This window comes from Trichomycterus rosablanca, chromosome 20 (assembly GCF_030014385.1).
Source record: "Trichomycterus rosablanca isolate fTriRos1 chromosome 20, fTriRos1.hap1, whole genome shotgun sequence".
NCBI classification, from domain to species: Eukaryota; Metazoa; Chordata; class Actinopteri; order Siluriformes; family Trichomycteridae; genus Trichomycterus; species Trichomycterus rosablanca.
Window position 1 is genome coordinate 27,285,900 of NC_086007.1, and position 21,774 is coordinate 27,307,673.

Sequence of the window (21,774 nt, forward strand, 5' to 3'; positions counted from 1 at the left end):
TAGAAGTATTAGTATTAGTAGTAGGAATAGAAGTATTAGTATTAGTAGTAGGAATAGAAGTATTAGTATTAGTAGTAGGAATAGAAGTATTAGTAGTAGTAGTAGGAATAGAAGTATTAGTATTAGTAGTAGGAATAGAAGTATTAGTATTAGTAGTAGGAATAGAAGTATTAGTATTAGTAGTAGGAATAGAAGTATTAGTAGTAGTAGTAGGAGGAGGGGGAGGAGGAGAAGTATTAGTATTAGTAGTAGTAGAAGTGGTAGTAAAAGTGGTACTGGAAGTAGTAGTAGTAATAGTAGTGGTAGTAGGAGTAGTAGTATTAGTATTAGTATTAGTAGTAGTAATAGTAGTATCTTATATGGACAAAAGTATTGGGACACCACTTTTAACTGTTGAGTTTGTATGTTTCAGTCACAACATTTGCTAACACGTAATAAATCAGTGACATAAAGAAAATCATATGCTTCTGACTTTGCAGCAATAGTTTGGGGAAGGCCCTTTCCTGTTCCAGCATGACTGTGCCCCTGTGCACAAAGCGGCGAGCTCTATAAAGATGGTCTGCACAGAGTCCTGACCTCAGCACCACTCAACAGCTCTGGAATGAAGCGGAACATCAACATCAGTTGCTGTACCTAGTTGACTGAATGGGCACAAATTCCTACAGACATACTCCAAAGTCTTGTGAGAAGTTTTCTCAGAATAGCGGCTGTTGTTCTAGCTGAGAGGATCACACAGAGGTCGCTCTGATTTAATATTATGTGGTTTTATAATGTGATGTCCATCAAGCTCACGGTCAGGTGTCCAGATACTTTTGACCCTACAGTGTATCAGTATAATGAATGCTACATGTATCAGGAGCAGTGCTCTGATCACTGGAACCTAAATGGACTGATTTTGATGTTTGGACGTGGATGAACGTCACCAGCGATCAACGTGACCGCGGGCGCGCTTTAGCATCGGGAGCGCGCATTCCCTACCGGAGCGCACTTCCACTTTCCGCTGGTTTCGGAGCGCGCATCGGGCACAGCGCAGCGCAGCGCAGAGAGAGCGGAGGAACCAGAGGAGAAGCGAGAACATACGAGCAGGAGGACAACGCGAACGGGAGCGGAATCGGTCAGAATTTACGTTTCTGGACGTCGTAACTCGGTTCGGTTCGGCTCGGTACGGAACGAACATGCGTGGCTTTTGGATACCCGCAGTGTGGATCCCGGCGTTCTGCGCGCTGCTCGCATTTCAAGGTAAGAACCAAGCGGGTTCGGTTCTCATGCGAGTGTGTGAGTGTGTGTGAGAGTGTGTGAGAGTGTGTGAGTGGTAATCCATTGGTTTACTAATTAGTCCTGGAAGGAAACGTGGGGTTGTTTAGTCCTGCAGTGCTAAAGTGGCTCAGAATCACACATGCGCAGTAAAGTCTGCTTTATTTAAGATGCTTTTATTTACATGTATTGAATAATTAGTTGTAAACGTGCTGGACTGGCTGCTTTCAAACTGGGACTCTCTTAAATAACAAGGTTCCAGTTTGAACCAGTGAAGCTTCCCGACAAGTTCCAGGTGGAACGAATTTAAAGGCTGATCTACCGAAGCGAGAACCTTTCAGAACACAAACGTTCCTAATTATCTAAATAAGTGATTTTAACACAATTAGAAATTCAGAAAGAATCAAGAAACTGATGTATTTTTAAAAATGTAAGAATTTAATGGACTTATGCATACTGTATATGTAACCCTAAACATGAGACGATGTTCCACCAAGAGCCAAATATAGAGCTAATCCAAGGCACCTTGCAACAGGTTATATTTATAGTTATAGATTATTCAGGTTTATAGACTCCGAGTGTTGGGTAAAGATTGTCTTCCATGTAAGTAAGTAAACTGAAGCTCTTGTTTTGGGCACATTATAAGAACAACCAATATATTTTGGGGGAAGAGTTGAGGGTAAAGGAGAAAGAGGACAGGCAACAAGATAATGGATAGACATGATTAGGGGAATAATGAATTGAACACAATCCACATCGTCAATAATAATATGGGTTCCTGTTGGAACTAAAAGGTTCTTGCATGGTTCCAGGTAGAACTTATTTACTGTACTTATGCATACATGTCATTTTGTGGTACAGAATGCAAGCCATTTTTTGGTGTATTTATTTATTTATTTTATTATTTATTTATTTATTTATGCATAAATGGGATTTTAGGTGCAAAAAATAAAAGGCATTTTATTTCTTCATTTTTATGTACATATTTATTTGTGCATTTATTTGTGCATTATGCAAATATGCATGCATATTTTTATCTATTTATCTATCTTTTTTTAATTAATTAATTAATTTATGCATGAATGAGATTTTAGGTGCAAAAAATAAAAGGCATTTTATTTATTTATTTTTATGTACATATTTATTTATTTATGCATTTATTTGTGCATTTATTTATGAAATTTATTTATTTGCATTATTTTTTTATTTGTATGTATGTATGTGTGTATGTATGTATGTATGTATGTATGTATGTATGTATGTATGTGTACAAGGTCTCATTTATCGACTTCCCATAAATCAAATCACTGAAGGTGTGGTTGATGCTTCTCTTTGGTTGTTGGTAATTTAAGGACAAGCGGCACAGTGGCATGGGGGGTAGCGTTGTTGCCTCACAGCAAGAAGGGCCTGAGTTCAGTTGTCGCTGGGTTCAGCGTCTGGAACCGTTTCTGAGAGTGTAGGAGTGTGAATTTTTGGGAAGATGAATATTTATTACCCCGTGTGTGTGTGTGATGCCCGTGTGGAGGGTGGGACGGGGGTGGATATAGGTGGAGATAGAAATGTGGACTGCCAGACGCTTGACAGACGCTGTTCCAGATTGCTGAGGCTCGTCTAAAGCGTTCCACCAAGTGCCAGAGCCGCGTGAAGTCCATGTTTCAGAGAGGAATTTAGGACAGAAGGTCCGTGTTCCCTCTTTATTTTCCTCTCGGCTTCTCTTCTTATTCTATTCATGCATTTCCCCTGTTTTCTCCCAATCTAGTCATATCCAGTTCCCCTGAATATCTCTCATTCACTTGTCTGGGAGGGCCGTACCTAACCGGTCCTCGAGCTACTAACCAGGGTCCTTACACAGTGTAGAAGACCCCGCCCTCCTTTTAGTCCCGTCTTTTCTCGCATCGCGTCTCGCAGGGGACAGAAGTGGTCCGGAAATCGACCAGCCAGGTCGGTAGCACCACTAAGTGCTACCAATGCAAATTTGGGAGCTTAGAGTCTCTGTAGTGGTGGCTTTTTATATATATATTTTCTAATCAATGCTGTCAAACTAGCCCTATTAAATATGGGCACAGAGAAGTAACCAGCACTAGAATGGCAGTTTGGTGTGGAGGAACTCCAGTGGCCTGAACTTTGGGATGAATTGGAACGCTGGTTGCGAGCCAGGACTGACCTTACAAATAAACTAATCCCTAAATGGGCACAAATTGTCACAGACGCAGTTTAAAATCTGTGCTGCATGTTAATACCGGTGGTTTTGGAAAGGGGGGTGAATCGTCTGATCTTCAGGTGTCCAAATATTTTTCGAGCTGTTCAGCTAGAACGACAGCCGCTCTCCTGAGAAGGCTTCTCACAAGATTTTGAAACGTGTCTGTGGGGATTTGTACGCTGATGTCGACATTCCAGTTCATCCCAGCGCTTTTCTTCACGTCTTTATAGAGCTTAGATCAGGAAAGGACCTTCCCTAAAGTGTTGCTGCAAAGTCAGAAGCATGTAATTTTCTTTATATCATTAAATTATTACAACTGTTAGCAATTGGGTGTCCTAATATTTTTTTGTTGATTATAAATCCGCCGCTCGTTTGGGCGGGGTCGCGTCCTGTACGTGCGCCATTCGCCTCTTCGTGGAGAAGCAGATTCATCACCGTCAGTTCAGACGTGAGATTCCAGAAATGAGAGAGACTGGAGGGAATCCCCGTCGCCTCCTCCAGGGTTCGTCCGCCGCTTTATTGCTTTATTAGCTCCGCCTACGTCAGTTTGACGAGTCCGCCGAGGGGCGTCGGGGCGACCAGAACTCGGTATCTAAAAATAGAAGCGGGTACAGGGTGGGTGTGGCAGTACGCCTGTCTGGGGAGCGGACTGGATGTACGTTTAGGTTATCTGGACGAAACCTTTTTGACGTCTCTTTAAAATCTCCGTTGCTGAGCGACATCTGCGGTTTATTACCTTAAATTAATTATAATGGTTTTAAATCTGTGCCAGCAGTTTGGGGAAGGCCCATTTCTGTTTGTGCCACTTTGATCGAATGGGCACAAATTGCCACAGCAGACACACTCCCAAATCTTGTTTAAATAAGTACCATAACTGTGTGTGTTGCCTTTGTACCCGTCAGTCCTATTAAAGGAGGTATAGCTCTGTACCCAGCAGGCGCAGGTGAAGCGGGCGTGGCGTGTTTACCCGCATGCTTCTTGAGAACGAACGAATGAATGAATGAATGAATATGAGTGGTATGAACGTGTAAGGCACGTGTGAGCAGGTGCCCGTTCGTCCTGATCCTGGTTTGATTTGTTGGCATCTGTTCTCGGTGCCCTTTTGCTCTGGCACACATCATTTGACCGTTTGACAAACAGCCGAGACCCGCAGAGGCCTCGTGTGTATGTGTATGAGTGTGTGTGCGCACTGTACCGTGTCCGACCCCATCACGAAATGAGCTGTCAGATTTCAGTCCCAACAGACTGCTGTCATATCCAACATATCTGTACACACACACACACACACACACACAAATAAATAAAATAAATACATAAAAAAGAATAAATAATAAAACAACAGAATAAATAAAGTATAAAAGAATAACAAACAAAATAAATAAATAAAATAAAATATGTAATAGAAATACAAAGAAAAATATAAAAATAGTGTGCACGCTAGCCCACACTGATGAAATCCAAGCTCAAATCTCAGGAGTGCTATCGGCTATCCGGGCGTCTACACAGGCGTGATTGTCTGTGTGTGTCGTCCGAAGCCTAGACGTTGGCCATTAGGAGGCGCACTTCTCCCAAACATCGGATTAAATAAGCAAGTAAGTAAGTAAGTGGGGACCACTAGAGGGCGCTCTGCAGCTCGTCTGTGATCTTAGTAACTCTGATTTCCCTGATCTACGAAACTGCTGACGACGCTTCTAGATGCAGTTTGGAACTCGGTCGGGGTGGTAGTAGCCTAGTGGGTGGAGCTAGTGGGTGGGTAAGTGTCGGCATTCTGATGCTGTTGTTTTGCCGAGCTGTTGTTGCTCCTGGATGTTTTGACTAACATCCATCTGTGGAACTCAGAATGACCGGCGATAGCAGCGACCGAACCAGCCGAAGGACTAAAATCCACGATGAATGAAATGAGTTTTGATGTCAGATGAACGTCGAGCTCCGTAGCGCTAGCGGAAGCTCTTTCCTGCGCGGTGTGTGCCAGACGTTTATTAAATCAGCGCACAGCGTACAGAAGCCATGGCGCAGACGCAGAGCCCCGATGTTGTTTTTACCCTCTTTGTGTTCTTGTGGAACAGATTTATTTCTTACTGCACTTAAGCAAATTGCTTCCTCCATCTGCGCTCTCATTTACCTAAAAAATCACCGGCGGCTCCGCCGAGCGACTATTTACACACCACTTAAAGAAATAAATCAACAAAGAAACGCAGACGTTTCCTCCGACTTCTAAATAAATGTGTGTGGGGTTCAGATTCCACTCTTTTTAACCCAGAAATTACCTCGGCCACTCGGGTGGCGCGGTGGTAAAGTACTCTGGCCTGCTAACGCAGAGATCCAAGGATCTGGGGTTCGAATTTTGGCTGTGCTGTCGAAGGTCGGGCATCTGAAAGACACATCGGCTACGTCTGAGAGGAGGGAGCGGCTGAGCGGCTAAACAGTCGAGCTGTTTGGAGGTGCACCTGTCAGTGTGCTTTAAGTGCAGGTCCAGGATCCCAGGCCTGGATAGAGCAGAAAATAATAATAAAACAGCAATAAATAATAATAATAATAATAATAATAATAATAATAATAACAATAATAATATTAACAGTAATAATAATAATAATAATAATAATAATAATAATAATAAAGTAATGATAATATTAATAAAACAATAATAATAATAATAATAATAATAATATTAACGGTAATAATAATAATAATAATAATGATAATATTAATAATAATACGAGTCGGAGGCTGTGATGGTTCTCGGCCCATGTTAGTGATTCCTGGTGCAGATCAGCAGTGATGCAGAATATCAGACTGGATGAGATTTTTTCCCCAAATCCGCTTTTATTCGTGACTTTGACAGAAATGACACGTAATAACACTGGATGTTGTTTGTCCGTCATAATGAGCAGTTATGTAACTACCCTGAAATATCTCAGTGCATTCTGGGACATTTTACAGCGTCTGACGCAACAGCTGAGAAAGTTTCCAAAACTAATAAATCAGCCGCGTCCTGACATGTCACCGGATCGAGCTGGGAAACGAGAACGTCAACACCTACCACCAGTGAGGCCCGGGGTTCACCGGGGGGGGGATGATCCGGGGAGAAGTGAGGAGAGTATAGCGTGTTCCTCCTGCTCATTAAAGCTGTTCCACAACGCCAGGTCAGTAAAGACTGGACATGATTGATTGGTGGAGTTTGGATGGGGAGGAACTGTAGTAGATGTACTGTAGTGAAGGCTAATGATATGGTCAGGTGTCTACATACTTTTGGCCACATAACATAGATAGAGAGACAGACAGACAGACACAGATAGATAGACAGATAGATAGATAGACAGATAGATAGACAGATAGATAGATAGACAGACAGACAGACAGACAGACAGACAGACAGACAGACAGACAGACAGACAGATAGATAGATAGCTCCATCTCTCCTGCACTCGCCCCTGCGGCGCCCAAATCTCCGTCTGCCTTCAAAAGGGAACAAAACTGGAGCAAATTTAACCACGCCCGGTATCAGGCGCACCTCTGTGCCGGCGCCGGTCTATCCACGTTTCATTTCCTCATGTGTGATTTCCATATTCATGCGGAGCGGAGCGGGCAGGGCACGGGATGGGGTCGCCCCTCTGGATCCGGATCGCCCGCGCTCATCTGCATTCTCCTGGTGGTGACGGGTAATGGGCTTTTCTGACACGATCCGGAGAGGCGTGGTGTTTCTCTATCGCATTATGCACGGCGGGAGGGATTCAGAAGAGCCGTCCTGACACCCAGAAATTCCCACAGATAAAAGCCTTTTCCAGGAAATTAAGGCTGTGTTTGCTGAATGAGGAGCCGTGTTCTCCTGCACTGCCATGTTTGGCCAGCAGAGGGGGCATTGAGGCTCAGATGATTAAAAAAAATACAGTTTCTAGTCAACATGGTTCTAAAATCATTCACATGGATAAAAGACTCTTCGCAAGGCTCTTTATCGACACCAAACAAGCCGAAACTCTTCAGGTGGAACTTTGTTCTACACCAAATATAAACGAGACGTCAGGAAACACGACACACCGGCCGCCTTCCATCATTTCATTCTCCCTGAAGAGCCGCCGGTGTTCAACAAATAACCCTAACTGGACTGGACAGGAAAAAAAAGGAAATAGGAACAGGCCTACTGGGAAATATTTCACAGCTCGTCAGAACCGGGAGGGCGTGTGGGTTCAGGTAATCAGCCAAACCCGTTTTGAACAGGCAGGACCGAAATTGGTTCACGTTAGATTCTGTTATTAAGAGGAGGGAGCAAAAAGCGTCAAAAATCTTTCATGTTTTTAATAACATTAATAACAGTGCGAGATTTAAACCCAGAACTATGAAGTCGGTGAACAGACAGTGACAAAAAGTAATACATCTTAGTTAAGAGTTTAAGGTCCAAACCCTCCTCCCCGGGGTCGTGCCTGTAAGTGTCTTACACCTGTAATTAAAAACACATAATGAAGACGCACAATCAGACATCAGAGGATCGTTGTTCTAACTGGGATGGTAAACTGGGGAACAATATCAGACCAGTACAGCATGATGGTGGGTGAGGAAAGATGAGGGCAGATCAGAGTAGATAAAGGCGGATAGGGATATATGAGGGTAGATAAAGGTAGATAAGGGTAGATGAAGGTAGATAAGGGTAGATGAAGGGCAAATAAGGGTCTGTGTAGGTAGATTAGGGTATACGAGGGTAGATAAGGATAGACGAGGGCAGGTCAGGGTCTGTGTAGATAGAATAAGGTACATGAGGGCAAATTTAGGTATGTGCAGGTGAGGGTATATAAGGACAGAATATGGTAGACAAGGGCAGATGAGGGCAGACAAGGGTATTTAAAAATAGATGAGGGTAGATGATGGCCAATGAATATGGGCGCAGGTATATGAGGGCAGGTGAGGGTAGTTGAGGGTGGATGAGGTCAGATGAGGGTAGATGAAGGTATATGAGGGTATATGAGAGAGGATGAGGGTAGGTGCAGGTAGATTAGGGCAGGTGAAGGTAGATTAAAGTAGATTAGGTCAGATGAGTGTATATGAGGGTATATAAGGGTAGATGAAAGTAAGTGAAGGCAGTTGAGGGTAGAAGAGGGTAGATGAGGGCAGATGAGGGTTGATAAAGGTATATGAATGTAGATAAGAGTACATGAGGGTAGTTGATATAAGGGTAGATGAGAGCAGATTAGAGTAGATAAGGGCAAATGAAGGTAGGTGCAGGTAGATTAAAGTAGATGAGGTCAGATGAGGGCAGGTGAGTGTATATGAGGGTATATAAGGGTACATGAGGGTAGATGAAAGTAGATGAGGGCAGGTGAGTGTAGACAAGGGTAGATAAAGGTATGTGAAGGTAGATAAGAATACATGAGGGTAGTTAAGGGTAGATGATGGTGGATGCTGATGATGTTTCTGAGATCCTGAAGCCGGTTGTGTCTGTAATAATGGAACATAATAAGTTTTTATGAGGTCGGATCTGAATTTGGGGATCCAGCCAATCAGCATCTGAGAATAAACCTCACATCAGTGTGTGTGTGTGTGTGAGTGTGTGAGAGAATGAACCTGATGAACCTGGATGGAATGAAGATGGACAGACGGATGGAGGTCCTGCTGATTTATTATTCCACTGTCGGTTCTGTCACATCTCATTCATCACGTCACCGTCGTCACGAACGTCTTTCTCATCAAACTTACAGTAACGTAGGAACGCTGGTCATGATCACATCCCTGAGGAACTCTCAGAGCTTTACAGGAACCTGGTATTAAGCTACACCCATTTTACTGGGACTGATGGGTGAAGCTAAACCTTATTTACTGGGACTGATGGGTCAAGCTACACCCATTTTACCGGGACTGATGGGTGAAGCTACACCTTATTTACTGGGACTGATGGGTAAAGCTAAACCTTATTTACTAGGACTGATGGGTAAAGCTAAACCTCATTTACTGGGACTGATGGGTGAAGCTAAACCTTATTTACTGGGACTGATGGGTAAAGCTAAACCTTATTTACTGGGACTGATGGGTAAAGCTAAACCTTATTTACTGGGACTGATGGGTAAAGCTAAACCTTATTTACTGGGACTGATGGGTAAAGCTAAACCTTATTTACTGGGACTGATGGGTACGAAGCCACAGATCTTGCACTGGTTTGATTAATTAGGCCTGTTAGATATTTCCTATTATAATAGCGTATCATAGCGCTTCGTAAGCACCGATTTGATCCAGTAAATCATCACATCCCTGCGTTTAATCATACTGACCAAGAGGTTAATTTCTCCCAGAAGACCGCCGACCCCGCCCGTATGGATACACTCATTAAAACTGCTCGTATTAAAAACAGAAATAAAGGTTGAGATTTCTTTCCTAGAAACCATTTTGACCTCTGTAAACCTCACTATTGATTTCCTTCTCTTATGACTAGTTTATTGTTCTGAAACAGCAGCATTGTCACATTCACTACTTTTATCATTGCCTTCATTTTCATTTCTGCATTTCTCCCTTTTTTCCATTTTATTTGTTCTTATTCGCCCGTATTTTGGTGGATCGGCACGTGTGGTCGGTCTCGAGCATGGAGAGTCACACGCTGATCTCCACGTTCCTCCACACTGGGCTATTAACCAGTTTTCTCTTTTCACTGCGATGTTGTGATTGGTTGATTAAATAATTACTTTAGTAAGCGAATGTGCAGGTGTTTCTAATAAACATGTATGTATGTGTGTATATATTTACATATTGAATATATGGTGTTCAATCATATGGTTCTTATCTTAAAATGGCTATTGAGCATAAATGCCACATTTAAAAATACATTTTCCCTCCCAATTTAGTCATATCCAATTACCCAGTCAGTTTTGCCTCTTCTACTGCTGCAGACCTCTGATTCCTGACTAACACACGCCCCCTCCGACACGTGTGCAGCACCTACCTCTTCCTTTCACCTGCACCAGGTCATGCACTGATCTCTATTAACACCCGTCTCTGTGCAGCACCCTCGATCAGCCAGCAGAGGGTGTGTTTGCAGCAGTTATGAGGAATCCACTCTGGCGTTCCCACCTTCAGATGAGCAGATCGTTCTATGTGCCACCACATTTTTGGTTTTCATTGTTTTGGTAGCTGCTAAAGGCGTACCTGCAGAGTCTCTGTGACCTTTCCAGCGATAAATGTTATTTGTAAGGCCAAATGGAAATAAATACCATTTTTTATTTGGCTGTGTTGACCTTCTTGATGCTGAAACGCATTTATGCTATTTTATTTAAATATTATTAAGTTATTTTACACACCAAAGGTCTGTCTGAACACCTAGTGAGCCTCTACACTGACACATTTTACATCATCCTACACTACTAAAATTTAAAATTTAAAAATAAATTAAAAATGGTAATAAAAATTACCAACAAATAACAATTCTGGAAATATTAAGTAATGTTTTTTTATTTATTTATTTATTTTAAATTATATATTGTTTTTAACTAAATAAAAATGAGCAACTAATCCCAATCCTGTGATTATTAGGGAATATTATTTATTTATTATTTTAAAACTAAATAAAGATTACCAGCAAATGCAAATTAAAGATAACCAGCAGATCGCTGGAGTTCTTAAAATCCATAAAGTCCAGCTTCATCGGATGGTCAGATGGCGAAGGGTGGTTTATGATTCAAAAGACTGTGTTGTTTAGCTACTCTAGAGTCCAGTGGTGCTGTACTTTACTCCTGGAGGCAGAATTTCATTTCTATTTCACTTTTAACAGATCTGAGTATGAGCTAATAATCGAGTCCTGGCTGAATCAGGAGTGAATTGTTGAGCATATTGAGCTTATGTTTGGTTGCTGGGCCATAAAGTAATATAATCTACGAAGCTCTGATGTTCTTCTGATGTTCTTCTGATGTTCTTCTGATGTTCTTCTGATGTCCTTCTGATGTTTGCATCCTGAATCCTTTTGGTTTTATTCTGACTCTTGTTTCTTTCTTCTCTCTGCAGGTAAGTGTGCAGATCTTTACCTGAACCTGATCCTGATCTACGCTGAAGCTGTGAGTTGTTTTGATTGTTGTTTGGATTTGGTTGACGGACCGAGGTCGTCGTTTTTGGGTTGCACCCCTGTTCTCGTTCCCGTTGCTCGGTGGTGTTTGGATGCGATCGATGAAGGTCAGATCTGCCGGTGAAAGATTAGAAGCTCAGAACGGAGTGCATGAGGGTAAATTTCTTAATGAACTTGTCGATATGCTTCTTCTGGTGCCTCAGTAATCGGATTTTACACTCATTTAATCGGGTTAGCCTCTCTCAGTCGGGTTAGAGCGATGCTAGATGTTCACCTCCGAGTGCTTCTTCTTCTACTTCTGAGTGTCACGTGACTCATGACTGATGCATCTCTGATTCTTGAGGTTCAGAGAACCGAGAACCAAGAAGTAACCAAAAGGAAGAACCAGAAGTGAGTGTGTGGGAGTAAAAATAATAAAAATAGTGAAGTGGAATTTATTTGTACATCGTTTTTACCACAGGAGTGGCATTGCTGGCACGGCAGCCTCGAACCTGCAGCAAATTAGTGGACAAATTATCGGAAACACGACGGGAAAGAATAACAATATAAAAATAACCAACAAATCCCAATTCATTTTATTTATTTTTAAAACTAAATAAAGATTAGCAACAAATCCAAATTCTGTAAATTTTAAGGAATGTTATTTAATCCCAATCCTGGGAATATTAAGGAATGTTATTTATTTATTTATTTATTACTTTTAGTTAAATAAAGATTACCAGCAAATCCAAATTCTGTAAATTTTAAGGAATGTTATTTATTCATTTAATTTAAATTATTTTTAAACTAAATAAAGTAAAAATATTAAGGAATGTTTATTTATTTATTTATTTTTAGCAAAATAAATTACCAGCAAATATCAATCCTGGGAATATTATGGAATGTTTATTTATTTATTATTAGAATTTTATTTTATTTTATTTTTTTGTCTTTAAATAAAATACCAGCAAAAATATTAAGGAATGTTTATTTATTTACTTATTTATTTAACTAAATAAAGATTACCAGCAAAACCCAATCCTTATAAGTTAGAGCTAAAATATTTGGTACTGGTGTTGATCACAAAACTAGCGGCGACTGGTTTGAACCAGCGATTATATCCGTATTTAGCAGCGGAAACCAGCTTTGGTGAAATAGCTAAGTATTGCTAATGTTGGTTTATACTGTTTATATTGTAAGTATGTTGAAATATCCATCACACCTCGGTCGCAATGCTAATTGACCGGTCCGTTGACCGCTGCCGATTGTATTTGTTGGTTTCGATGGCGCTCCGTGTTCTTACTGCTAATTAGCTCAATGAAACTGCTGATGGTGTTGAAGCGAATGGAATCGTGTGAAATCCTGCTGACGAAACGCTGTTCCGAACCCCCACAGTTCAGTCCTAATTATTTTTTGTTCCCTCAGGTCACCTGATGTATGTTACTGTACGTTACTAAAACAGACTTTACCTGCGTATCCGCTAATGTTTGTCGTCGTGTGTTTCTGGTTCTTTATTATTACTGCTGGACTTCTGGCGGCTGAATTACAGCCGGAACTGTCGGGGTAACGAAACTCAGGTGCAGGGACGCCGTGTCCTCACAACGTACGATGTACTAAAACAGACCGTTAAAAGAAGCTCCGGAAAAAACTAAAGTCAAAAAAAGTAATGAAGTGAAATTGATTGCTCAGGTAAATAATTATGGTCGTTACTCTGCCGTCATCTTGATTATGTCACTGATATCAAGTACGGTACGACAACCACGAGAGCTGAAACTCCAAAATTAAAAAATTCAGTATTGGATTTTATTTTATATTTTCTATTTTCTATTTATATACCGATCAGCCATAACATTAAAACCACCTCCTTGTTTCTACACTCACTGTCCATTTTATCAGCTCCACTTACCATATAGAAGCACTTTGTAGTTCTACAATTACTGACTGTAGTCCATCTGTTTCTCTGCATGCTTTGTTACCCCCTTTCACCCTGTTCTTCAATGCTCAGGACCTCCACAGAGCAGGTATTATTTAGGTGGTGGATGATTCTCAGCACTGCAGTGACACTGACATGGTGGTTGTGTGTTAGTGTGTGTTGTGCTGGTATGAGTGGATCAGACACAGCAGCGTCCTGTGACCACTGATGAAGGTCTAGAAGATGACCGACTCAAACAGCAGCAATAGATGAGCGATCGTCTCTGACTTTACATCTACAAGGTGGACCGACTAGGTAGGAGTGTCTAATAGAGGGGACAGTAAGTGGACATGATATTTAAAAACTCCAGCAGCGCTGCTGTGTCTGATCCACTCATACCAGCACAACACACACTAACACACCACCACCATGTCAGTGTCACTGCAGTGCTGAGAATGATCCACCACCTAAATAATACCTGCTCTGTGGTGGTCCTGTGGGGGTCCTGACCATTGAAGAACAGCATGAAAGGGGGTAACAAAGCATGTAGAGAAACAGATGGACTACAGTCAGTAATTGTAGAACTACAAAGTGCTTCTATATGGTAAGTGGAGCTGATAACATGGACAGTGAGTGTAGAAACAAGGAGGTGGTTTTAATGTTATGGCTGATCGGTGTAAATTAATATTTAAGATGAATTATTTGTACTTTATAGTTTCAGACTCTGTCCATGCACATGAAACGTATTTTTATTTTATTATTATTATTATTATTATTATTATTATTATTATTATTATTATTATTAATATTGTTGTTGTTGTTGTTGTTATTAATTATTATTGTTATTATTATTGTTATTATTATTGTTATTATTATTATTATTATTATTATTATTATTATTATTATTGAAGCCGGAGCAACAATAAAAGCCGGAGCTGTTATCATTTATCGTCTGACGCTAATCGAGTAGATTACGCGCGGAGCTGCACTACAGGCGCACTTATAAAACGTCAGATCAGATGAATTCACTCGAGCTAATAGCCGCTGTAGCCGGAGCGGACGTAGCGTGCTAGCGTGCTTTTGTTAAACAAGTGTAATAACTCTGGTCTGACGGTGTTAGCAGGAACCTCGGCGGAATATCAATGACGTGAAAAGGTTTAATCTCATCGTTAGAGACGCCGTTACCGGAATTATAGCGGAGTAATCGCGTACAGAACGGAACCGGATCTGAACCGCCGCGCCTTATCGACGCCGCTCTGAGATCAGTGGAGAGATGAAATGATTCACTTCTGTATTATTATTATTCAGACCGGGTCGCGTTTAGCGTCCTTCCTTAACGTCGTTTGCATTTCCCATTATCAGCTCTGAGCTAAACTCCCGTTTAAAGCGTCTGAAAGGCTGATTAGCATTCCGCGCCGGCCGTGCAGCTAGCATTCCGCTGTGGTTTGAGATGATTTGAAATGACTTTGAAGTTGAGCCGAGATCGAGCGACGCTGAGGAAATCCTGCAGAGTTTATTGCAATCGTCTGATACGAGACCCCGCCCACCATGCCAAAAATACAATTCATCCTACGTGTGATTGGCTCTGAGCGGGAATCGTCCAATCAGGATGTTTGTGACTGACTGGTCAGCGCTGCTGTTGCTTGTTGGATCATATTTCAAAGCCACCCTGTAATAGCAGTAGTAGCAGTAGTAATAGTTAGTAGTAAAAGCAGTAGTAGTGGTAATAGTAGTTACCAGTAGTAGCAGTAGTAATAGAAGTAGAAGTAGTAACATTAGTAGAGGTAGTAGTAATGATAGTAGAGGTAGCAGTAACAGCAGTAGTAGTAATAGTAGTAATGGTAGTAGTAACAGCAGTAGTAGTAATAGTAGTAGTGGTAGTAGTAACAGCAGTAGTAGTGGTAATACAAGCAGTAGAAGTAGTGGTAGTAGTAGTAGTAGTAGTAATAGTAGTAGAAGTAGTAATAGTAGTAGTAATACATGCAGTAATAGTAATAGTAGTAGTAGTAGTAATAATAGCAGTAGTAGTGGTAGTATTAATAACAGTATTAGTGATAGCAGTAGTAGTAGTAGTAGTAATGGTAGTATTGGTAGTAATAGCAGCAGTAGTAGTGGTAGTAGTGGCAGTAGTAGTAATATTAGTAGTAGTAATGGTAGTATTGGTAGTAATAGCAGCAGTAGTAGTAATAGTAGTAGTAGTGGTAGCAGCACTAGTAGTAGTAACAGCAGTGGTAGTAATGGTAGTAATAACAGTAGTATCTTGATTCTTCAGAGCTCGTTTTCTTAAATCTGTTGGACCTGACATCGTATCGGAAGTTGAGAGACGGAGGATCTTGGTGTTTTGGGATTCACTCATCGCTCCAGGATCTGGAGTGTGGCCCCCGGCCCCGGCCCCTGTGTGTCAGTGTTTCATTACCTTGTTTATGTTCAGAACATCAGTAGAATCGTCTGGTGAACTTGTATTGTTCTCTCACAGCGGCGCTCCATCACTGACTGTTGATTTTATCACCCGGTTCCACACGCAGGATCCATTTATCTCTTTATGTGGGAGTTTAATGAGGCGGAATAACGACGCCGCCGCTCCTCACCCCACCCTCACGTCGGCTTGGTTCTGCTTTATTTACATACGTTTGGTTTTTTACTCACTTGTCTGCAAAGTGACACGAGTGCATGAATTCTGGGATTGATTTAATTATTTATTTATATTTATTTACTGATAGCAGGGAGTGAAATTCTGTCCAAATAAGAACTAAACTTATTATTTCCTCCCAGTTTAGTCGTAGCCAGTTCCTCTTCCTCTGCTGGAGACCCCCGATGGCGTACGAGGAGGGAATACTCTCCTAACACGCCCTCCCTCCGACGCGACCCCTCCTTATTCTGTCCGCTGCTTGGTAGAGGGTGCCCAGCCGACTGGTCGCAGAGCTGTGGTTTGAACTTGGTGGATTCTGTAAAGTAGTTCTGTGTTTTTTATTGTTATTTATTTATTTGTTATTAATTTTGATCTGTTTTTGTAGCTAAATAAAGATTTACCAGCTAATCTCAATTTTGGGAATATTAAGGAATGTTTTTTTTAAATAAATAAATAAATAAATAAATAAATTTATTTATTTATTTATTTATTTATTTATTTATTTATTTATTTATTTATTTATAAAGATTACCAACAAATCCCAATTTTGGAAATACGTATTAAGAAATGTTATTTATTTATTTATTTATTTATTTATTATTATTTAACTAAATAAAGATTACCAACAAATCTCAATTTTGGAAATATTAAGAAATGTTATTTATGTATTTTATTTTTAATTTTTTTATTTATTCATTTATTATTATTTTAACTAAATATAGATTATTAGCAAATCCCAATATTGGAAATATTAAGGAATTTTATTTATTTATTTATTTTTAACTAAATAAAGAATACCAGGAAATCCCAATTTTGGAAATATTAGGGAATTTTATTTATTTATTTATTTATTTATTATTTTAACTAAATAAAGATTATCAGCAAATCCCAAGTTTGGAAATATTAAGGAATTTTATTTATTTATTTATTTATTTATTTATTTATTTATTTATTTATTTTTAACTAAATAAAGAATACCAGGAAATCCCAATTTTGGAAATATTAGTGAATTTTATTTATTTATTCATTTATTTATTTATTTATTTATTTAAATCTTTTTTTGTATTGATCTTCTGGCTGGATGATCGTCTCAGCACAGCAATGGTCTTGGAACGAAGAGCGAAGCGTTCCAAGATGTTTCGAACGCTTGTGGTATCTAGGGACGCTCGAGTTAGCGGTTTGGAACCTTTTATTTTATTTGGATCCACTCTCATTAACACTGTGGGTTCGTTCTGAATCATTAGGATCAGTTACGATCGTCTGTAGAACCTGAACAACAGAAGAACCGACTGCCAGTAAAAAGCTTTATTTATTTATTTTTGTCGGGTTCTGCCGTGTGGAAGACGTATCCTCGTCTATGCTCGATATCTTTCTGAAAAGCAATTCACCTGCCGTCATCAGTCACCGCGGCGCGGCTCGGGCGGGTACGCCGCTTATCTCGGCGTGTTCTAGCGCACGTGGCGTTGCAGTTTGCAGTAAACGATGGGTTCCACATAAAGCTCTCGCTTGGAGTGACAAGCGGCACTGGATTGAGGTTCCATCCGAGCTGGGACCTTCTTCCACTGACGATATGAGTATATGTAAGGCCGGGCTCGCAGTAGACATTCCGTGAGTCTCCGGTACATTCCAGAGCTGTTCAGTAAGTCTGAGGTCAGGGAGGTTATTCTTCATGTCTTTTTAGAGCTCGCCTTGCACACAGGGGATAGGACCTTCCCTAAACTGTTTCTGCATAGTCTGACACATGGATTTAATGAATAGAAGTGGCATCCATATAGTGAGTGTGTATATACAGTTTGTTTAGCATGACGTTCCTTTCGCGACAGCTGTTTCACCAGGCTTGGAAGTATGTCTGTGGGAATTTGTGCCTGTTTAGTCAAAAGAAGACAGCATTCGTATGGCAGTTCGTTGTAGAGCTGGATCGAAGAAAACCTAGCTTATATAGAGCTTGCTATGCTCACAGGGGAAGGACCTTCCCTAAACTGTTGCTGCATAGTCAGATGCATATAATTTCCTTTATACAGTATAATTAAATTATTACACCGGTTAGCGACTGTCGTGGCTAAACACGTGAATTTAATTAAGGCGGTTTGTTTAGCACCACGTTCGTTTTCTCGACAGCTTATTCACAGCCGCGATTGTTCTGCGCGGCTCGGCGACGGTCTGTTGTTGTCTGACAGCCGAAACGAGACGCTGACAGAGTGGTGACACACACAAAAATAAATAAAGAAACAAAGAAATGATTGCTGGAGGAACGTGGGGCGCCGGCTGGAGGTGATTCCACCGAATTAAAGGCTCAGAGCCAAATCTCTCGGCTCGGGGTTTATCCCCAACAAGGTCGACCTTCTGAAAAATCGGATATAAGCTCCTCTGCTGAGTAAAACAAGTCACCGAGGACCAGATGAAGAAGATTCCACATCAAGTCCTACAAAAATATGAGCTGTCGGTCAGCAGGTACCCGGGCGGGGTGGAGAACGGGAGCTCTGAAGGTCTGGTGGGTATCAAACAATCCTAAACGATAAATGTACACGGTCAGGGCGTCTGTACGGCTTGTCTGATGGTGCTGCTGCAGTTACGACCTCTGCTGGCTGATCGAGGCGCTGCACAGAGACGGGGGATAACGGAGATCAGTGTGTGACTCTCTGTGCGCGATACGGATCTCCAGATGCAGGTAAAAAGAAGCGGTCTGTACTGCACATGTCGGAGGGGGTTAAGGTACAGAACCAGTAATCGAAAGGTCACTGGTTCAAGGCCCACATCTGCCAGCCTGCCACTGTTGGGCCCCTGAGCCAGGCCCTTGACCCTCAATTGCTTGCAATGTATACAGTCTCAGTTGTAAGTCGCTTTGGAGTTAGTCAGGAGTGGAGCTCTGCAGCAGTAACGGAAGCGAAATGCGGTCAGGGAATAGGATACGACTAAAGGCTCGCACTATATGAACAAAAGTATTGGGACGCCCCTTCTAATGTTAAAATCTGTGTGTTTCAGCCATACAGTTGCTAACAGGTGCAATAAATCAATGATATAAAGGAAACTGCATGCCTCTGCTTGTAGCAACAGCTTAGGGAAGGACCTTTCTACGAATAAACTCCAGTGTCCTGCACAGAGCCCTGACCTCAGCCCCTCTCAACAGCTCTGGGATGAACCGGAACACCGACTGATCAATCAGTGCCCAGCCGTACAACCGCTGTCACGTTTTGACTGAACAGGCACAAATTCCCACAGACATACTCCAAAGTCATGTGAGAATCTTCTCATTCAGTGTCTGTTTTACTACCGCTTTGTCCTGGTCAGGGTTGTGGTGGGTGCAGCTCACTGGGCGAAAAGTAGGGAACCCCAGTGTTCACCACTCAAGTTAACCTGGCCTTCCATTGAAAAGCACTTAAACACTTAAATTAAAAGCAAGAAGTTTCTACGCAGGAAGGGCATGGGTTTGAATCCCCGGCCATTGTGTTCTTGTAGGTTTTCTTCCAGGTGCTCTGGTTTCCTCCCACATTACAAAGACTACAAAAATTACCCAGTGTGTGTAAGTCTGTGTGTGTGTATGGTGATGGACATTCGACCTGTCCGGCGCGTGTCCTGCCTTACGCCCAGTAAATAGGACCCACCGTGACCCTGACCCAATGGGTTAATGATTATTTCCCATAGTTCCATCCAATCTGAGATGTTCCTGTGTGTGAGGATTAAGTACCGGTGAGAACCAGTGAAGTTCCGGCGCCGGTGGCTCAGCGTCTCCCGGGAACGGCGGCATCGATTTATTGTCCGGCCGAGTGTGATACCGGGAAGAGGTTCGGTGTCAGCCGGGAGTCAGAAAGGGGAGAAAATGACCCCCCGTCAGAGTCCATCAAAGTCTGAAAAGGACTTTAATCTTCGGGAGTCGCTCCATTTCACCGCACGTCAGTCACCCGAGGAGCGCCGTTACTCCGGCTAATCCAGACGACCACACAAAGGGTCTGTCTGAAAACCCGGCGCTCTCTCTACAAAGATGAGAAGAGGGCGTATCTAAATTCTTAGATCCCTTAAAAGGCTCCTACTGAGGCGATAATCTGACTGAATAACGAGGCGGCGTGACACACTCGACCAGCTCAGAGTCGCTTCAATTCGATCGACTTCATAGTAAAGTTATTTTCCCCCAATTTAGTCATATCCAGTTCCCCGATCGCATTTCACCTTTACTGCTGCAGACGTCCTAAGTAACACACGCCCTCTCCGACACGTGTGCAGTACCGACTGCTTCATTTCACCTGCACCAGGGTTCATACGGAGATCCGTATCGCACATGGAGAGTCATGCACCGATATCTGCGCAGCGCCATCGATCAGCCAGCAGAGGTCGTAACTGCAGCCCTGGCTTACCCGGACGAGCCAGTCGGTGTCCGTACAGGCGCCAGGTGGGCCGGTAGCACAGCTGAGATTCAAACTTGTGCGACTAATTCTGGACGAGGAGGCCTGGCTCGCAGTCAGTGTTCCGGTTCATCTCAAAGACGATTCATCCCATACTGGTCTGTCCGGAACTGTTACTACAACGTTGGAAGCATCGTTTCTTATATTTATTTTTCTTTATACCTGTTAGAAGTAGGCGTGGCCGAAACACTTAAACCCAAGAACTCAAAGGGTTCTTCTTATATTTGTGGACACATTATAAGATCGTTAGATCATGGTTCCGTTTCTGTGAGCAGAACAACCTTCGGAGAAGTGATTTAAATAATTCTGAAGTTCCCTTTCTGTCACCCGGAAATCAGAGACGAGTTAAATGCTTTGATGAAATATACATCAGAGGGTTTCGGGCACCAAAGCCCTTCAGAAAGAGCTGATGTAAAGAGCTCTTCAGATTCTGAGTACCGGAAGCTCTTTAAAGAAGGAACGTAGAGAGGCACAGTCAGGCATACATTAAAACATTTTATATTTAAGCTCACGCCAGGATGAAGGGTCTGGGGTGCAAACGTTACCTTCACGCTCCTTCACAGGTCTCGCCACAGCGCTGTGGTGCAGTGTGATACAGAGTACTGTACTAGTAATCAGAACATCGCTGGTTCAAGTCCCAGTGTTGGGCGCTTGGATTGTGTTTGAGTTCGTCAGTGAGGTTCGTGTTCTCCTAGGTTGACATTTTTGGCCTGCAGAGGAGGCACGGAGGGGCAGATAATTATCATTTTCACATTTTGGTTCACCTTGTGAGTGTCTCTACAGGGTTCTAAGTTCAGAGTACTGGACTAGTAATCAGAACATCACTGGTTCAAGTCCCAGTGTTGGGCTCTTGACTTTCAGTGGCTTGGATTGTGTTCGAGTTTGGCAGTGAGTCGTGTCCTCCTGCATGAGGCCTGCAGAGGGGGCACGGAGGCACAGATGATTATTATTTTGACATTTTGGTTTACCTTGTGAGTGTCTCTACAGGGTTTTAAGTTCAGAGTACTGGACTAGTAATCAGAACATCACTGGTTCAAGTCCCAGTGTTGGGCTCTTGACTTTCAGGCGTCCAAATTCTTTTGGTCAAGTAGTGTATAATAGATCGAGTTTGTGTTCCTGAGCTATGTCAGTATTTTTTTATTGTGTATTGATTTTCTTTTAATCCCGTCGTGTTGATTTACCGACTTCTGCGCCACATCTGGATGATTCCGACTCGACTCTGTTGGTGTGCATTAAATATAAATAAATAAATATAAATAGATCCTCCGCCTCTCCGAGCTCGTGCTCTGGTGTTCGTACATCACAGCCGTTTCCCGCACGATGAACCGCGAGTCGTGTTTATTCGGAGCTCAGAGCGTCTCGGTGGAACAG

The 21,774-nt window shown here is 42.0% G+C and overlaps 1 protein-coding gene across 1 annotated transcript in view; it reads left to right on the plus strand.

Annotated features, from left to right (window-relative positions):
- The first annotated feature begins 1,020 nt into the window (after nt 1-1,020).
- lsamp (limbic system associated membrane protein) overlaps nt 1,021-21,774 on the plus strand; it is a 372,270-nt gene continuing 351,516 nt past the window's right edge. The window contains exon 1 of the mRNA XM_063016428.1: nt 1,021-1,239. Coding sequence (XP_062872498.1) covers nt 1,176-1,239 — 64 coding nt within the window. The 5' untranslated portion in view covers nt 1,021-1,175. The remainder of the gene's footprint in view (nt 1,240-21,774) is intronic.